At 31.8% G+C, this 4,372-nt stretch overlaps 1 protein-coding gene across 1 annotated transcript; it reads left to right on the top strand.

The window, feature by feature from the left end:
- Positions 1-1,871: 1,871 nt before the first annotated feature.
- On the top strand, positions 1,872-2,612 carry LOC101499993 (uncharacterized). Its single transcript, XM_004497997.4, has one exon. It carries the CDS (start codon positions 1,872-1,874, stop codon positions 2,610-2,612), a length of 741 nt encoding a protein of 246 aa, XP_004498054.3.
- The last annotated feature ends 1,760 nt before the right edge of the window (positions 2,613-4,372 follow it).

Below are 4,372 nucleotides of genomic sequence, written 5' to 3' on the forward strand. Positions count from 1 at the left end.
TCCTCGTGTATTTTATACTGTTACATAATTTCGAAACTCACCCCTCGTTGTTTGTGTTCGGTGTTTGCGATGGACGTAGACGAGTTGCAAGCTGCAGGTGATGAATAGTACCATCGGAGAGGCGGAAGCCTTTCTGTCTTGAAGACACGTATTATATGCATTGTGTTCATGTGATTTTGAGCACTTTTTTATTTTGGGAATCCCCGCTCTGATAGTGACTTCGGGTTGGGACTACATTTGCAATTAATATTAAACATATGTATGTGTACTTCAAAAAGGATTTTGTTTTCTGAGATTGTGATTTCAAGTTGTTAAGTTTGATGGAACCTTTAGATCTATTTGACGTGTTTATGATTACGTGATACTCTTTACCATAATAAAAATAAAATAAAATATATGTTTGGAAGTTTGTATATCTAGTTATTTGAAGTTCATAGTTTTAAAAATAAGAAAATAATTTTTTTTTATTGGAGTTTAGGGTGTCACACTTTTCAACCCACTTTCTCGTGTTTGCACCTTTAGTGACGACCAAGGAACACAACCAATATTATTAGTAGTGAAATTGCACTTCAACCAAGCATGCATAGTCAAGCTGAATAAGCGACTCCTCTAATATGGATTTATGATGCTATTTCAAAATTCACCTACCAGTTCACAATCATAGATTATATGCATTATGAATTCAGGATTAGAATTGCAACGAGGAAACATATCGTCCGAAGTCATTTTGTGTCCCTTTTGTGCAGCATTAGTCAAGATTTTTCCATTAGTTAATTTCTACATGAAAGACCTGATGTTTGTTAAGAAATCTCATGTTTGTTGGTTCCAAGTCCGCCTTCCTTTTTTGGAGAGCACACCTTATCCTATGATAACATATGACATTTGTGTTGTTCTTCAATTCTTCACCAAATAAAATATTGGCATATCTTCTAAGCTTGGTTACATGTGGAAGTCGAGATCAAGAAAGTCTGCATTATATATCCTAGGATGCAAGAGAGGGATGATTATGCAAAAATAATCTTACCTGTAAAAGACAAGTTATTAATCTTCCAATTTGTAAGTTTTTTTACAACAAATATAAATATTTGTTTTTATTATGTAAAATAAATATTTTAATGCAATAACTCTAAATCATATTTTAACAAAATAAAAATGAAAAAATTGTTGTTTATAAATATTACCATGTAGTATAAAAATATATCATAATATTAACATTTTTTTTATAGATTTGGAAATATAAATTAAATTTTTGTTAATCTTTTTTAAATAATATGTAGACATTATAACTATTAATAATGCTAATTCCGTAAAAATACTATTAATTATTGAAGAATTTAATTTATATACATTATTAGTGCAAAGATTTTTTATAATATTAGAAAATTAAACTCATTGTTAAAATTGTGACACCCAATGTGTGGACATGATTAATAATATGTCGCTATATTATAATTAGCATTTTAGCTTTTCTTAATAATTTTTTGTCAAACTCATGCTAACAAATTAATAATTATAAATTTTCTGAACTCGAATCTGAATTTTCCTTCACAAATTTTATAATAGAATAAATAAAAATAAGGTAATTATATAAATAAGGAGAAAATAAAACACAACCCTTTGAAAAAATACTCAAAAAGAAGGAAAAACATAGGAAACCGTGTTTTCATATAAATAAGGCCTAGGTTGCTTTCAATGATACGGTTCACTCACTCACTCCGCTCTGCAATCAATCAATATCCTTTGCAATTGCATTTCTGTGCTGAGCAGAGAGAGAAGATCGAAGATCGATCATCATCATGAAGCGTTCTTGTCAATCTTTTGACAAACCAATGAAGAATGATGATTTTGTTTGGCCGCTACTTGCAAACGAAATGAAAAAGAATGGATCAAGAATCTTCATTTGTGATTTGTGCGGCAAATCTTTCAGCTCCGGCAATGCCCTTGGTGGCCACAAAGCATCCCACAACCGCTCCAACCTTCTTCAACCTCCAATCAAGAAACACAAACTCACCATCGATTCTTGCTCTTTATCTTCTCCTCATGATCATGATGATGTCAAACACAAACATGCATGTGTTCTATGTCACAAAGTTTTTCCATCAAACAAAGTTTTGTATGGGCACATGCGATCGCACTCTCAAAAAGATTCAAAGGCTATTCAACCGCCACCAATAACAACAACATCCCCTGATTCCAAGAAACAGAGTAATAATACTCATGATCAACCAATACTACCAACTATTGATCTAGAGAAATATTTTCCACCAAGATCGCATCAAACGAAGAAACGACGCAGTAAAAGTATAATTGATTATGAACTTATTAATGTTGCTCAAATACTCTGCGATATGTCTCGCAGTGACCCTAAAAGGTTGAAACTTTCGACCAATATCGATAATCAAAAGAACAAGGAACATGTGACAATAGTCAAAAATAATAACAACGAAAAGAAATTAGTGGTGAGATTCAAGATTCCTAAAGACAAGGAAGTTAAGAACAATGAAGGTGAAACAAAAAAGGAATCAAGTCATCAATTGGGGTCAAGAGGAGTTGTTAAAGATTTTGATTTGAATGAGATACCGGTTGATGTTGCAGATGAACAAGCAAACTAGTGTGTTTGTTTTTCTTTGTTCTATTTTTTTTAGGCTTTTGTTCTATTAAGGATAAGGAGTCAGTATCCTCTTGATTTCCATACGTTTCATGGGACATAGTTTTATACTTTCGATAATATATAGCTACGTAGCAATTCTATGTATACAATTGGTTCAGTTGTTAAAATTTCCTCTATTATTCTTATTTCTTGTCTTTATTGTTTATACTTTTCCTTTCATATCACATTTGTTCTTCTTTTCACTTCTTTTATGATTTGATCGTGGTCAATGTATAAAAATGCACATGTCAAAATGTATAAATTAATTATCAAAGTAATAATTGATTCTATAGCCGGTATTGTATAGAAAACTAACAAAAAATGGAATAGAAACTACATATATCTCTCTTTCTCTTCGTTATATGAAAAGAAGAATGTTACAAATTAATAATTATCAAGCTAATAACTCTAGTTAGATATCATGTCAATCAATAATTTGAACAGTTGATTTGGTGTTTAAGTGATGTGTAGATTCGTATCTATTTGGCCAACTTAGATACACAATTTCAAACTTTTAGTCTGATCCACCTAAAATAATGAACAAAACCAAACAATTTGATAGATTATTCACCTTCATTGTTTACTCAATGTGCAAAAAATACTACCAAATTAAAATTAAAGCTTTTTATAATATCATTAATCCCAATTTTTACCATTAGATTAAAATTTTACACTATCAAATTTTATAATCCAAGAAATCTTTAATTTTAAATCAACCCCAAAAACTTCAAACTCATCAAATTTTGGGTAGAGCATCTTCCTTATTTGTACCTTTAGAAGGGCCGGATTGTATCCCTTTAGAGGGGCCGTGAAAGAAGATTTCGTACAAATGAGGTATATAACGATGTAAATAATAACATGTTGAAGCATCGTTTAGCTCATTTTTTTCTTTTTTTTTCAGAAACTTCTTTCTTTTTTTTTTTATAGTACTCATTCACAAAATTACTAGCAACCTTTCATCTAGCTAACATTCACGAATTGAATTGGTGTGTCATTATCCATCCTACGAGGTGGATTAAACAAGTTTTAAATCTACATGTTCAGTGACCTCCCCTTTGTAATGGTTTCGCATTGACAATGCTAATTATGACTCAAACAAGAGTGTCAACTGCGAACAATGTTCAGCGCATTTTACACTCTACACCCAACGCGACGAACCAATTACGGTAATACATGATGTGCAAGTGGAACATCCAGATATTAATTTACCATATTGGATAAAAATATTGCTTACAGCAGAAAAAAAAAATTGCACTAAGATAATCCAGTCTATTATACAAAACCCCGGACAAGATCTGCAACCAACATATACTTAGCACTATCATTATATATACAACCTAGGATATACAATTTCGCCTCTCTTGCCTCAACCCCACCCCAACTATTTAGAGCCAAAATGGATTCCTCCCAACAATACTATATATTAATGATCAATAAGAGAGCTGACCTGGCAATTTCTCTCAAAAAATGTTAATTCAAGAGTTTTAATAGAATGGTTATGCCCCCGTGTTTAGTAAATTAAACTATCAATAAAAGTCAACTTGTCTTCAAGCGTCTTGAACTGTCTCAGCTTTAGAACCTCCAGAACTGAAATCATGGGGAAGAAATTCGGTCTGCTCTCGGAATATGGTAGCTGTCCCTGTAAAACCATCTTCAAACTTTTCATTTACATTCTTCTTTGTTCGCTTTGGTCTCTTTGGTTTCTGGCTTGCTGGATCATTA

The sequence above is a fragment of the Cicer arietinum genome, unplaced genomic scaffold (assembly GCF_000331145.2).
Source record: "Cicer arietinum cultivar CDC Frontier isolate Library 1 unplaced genomic scaffold, Cicar.CDCFrontier_v2.0 Ca_scaffold_6182_v2.0, whole genome shotgun sequence".
Lineage (NCBI taxonomy): Eukaryota > Viridiplantae > Streptophyta > Magnoliopsida > Fabales > Fabaceae > Cicer > Cicer arietinum.

Bases quoted from the DNA above. Each gene is read 5' to 3' on its own strand.
- LOC101499993 (XM_004497997.4), top strand. From the start codon at position 1,872: ATGAAAAAGAATGGATCAAGAATCTTCATTTGTGATTTGTGCGGCAAA.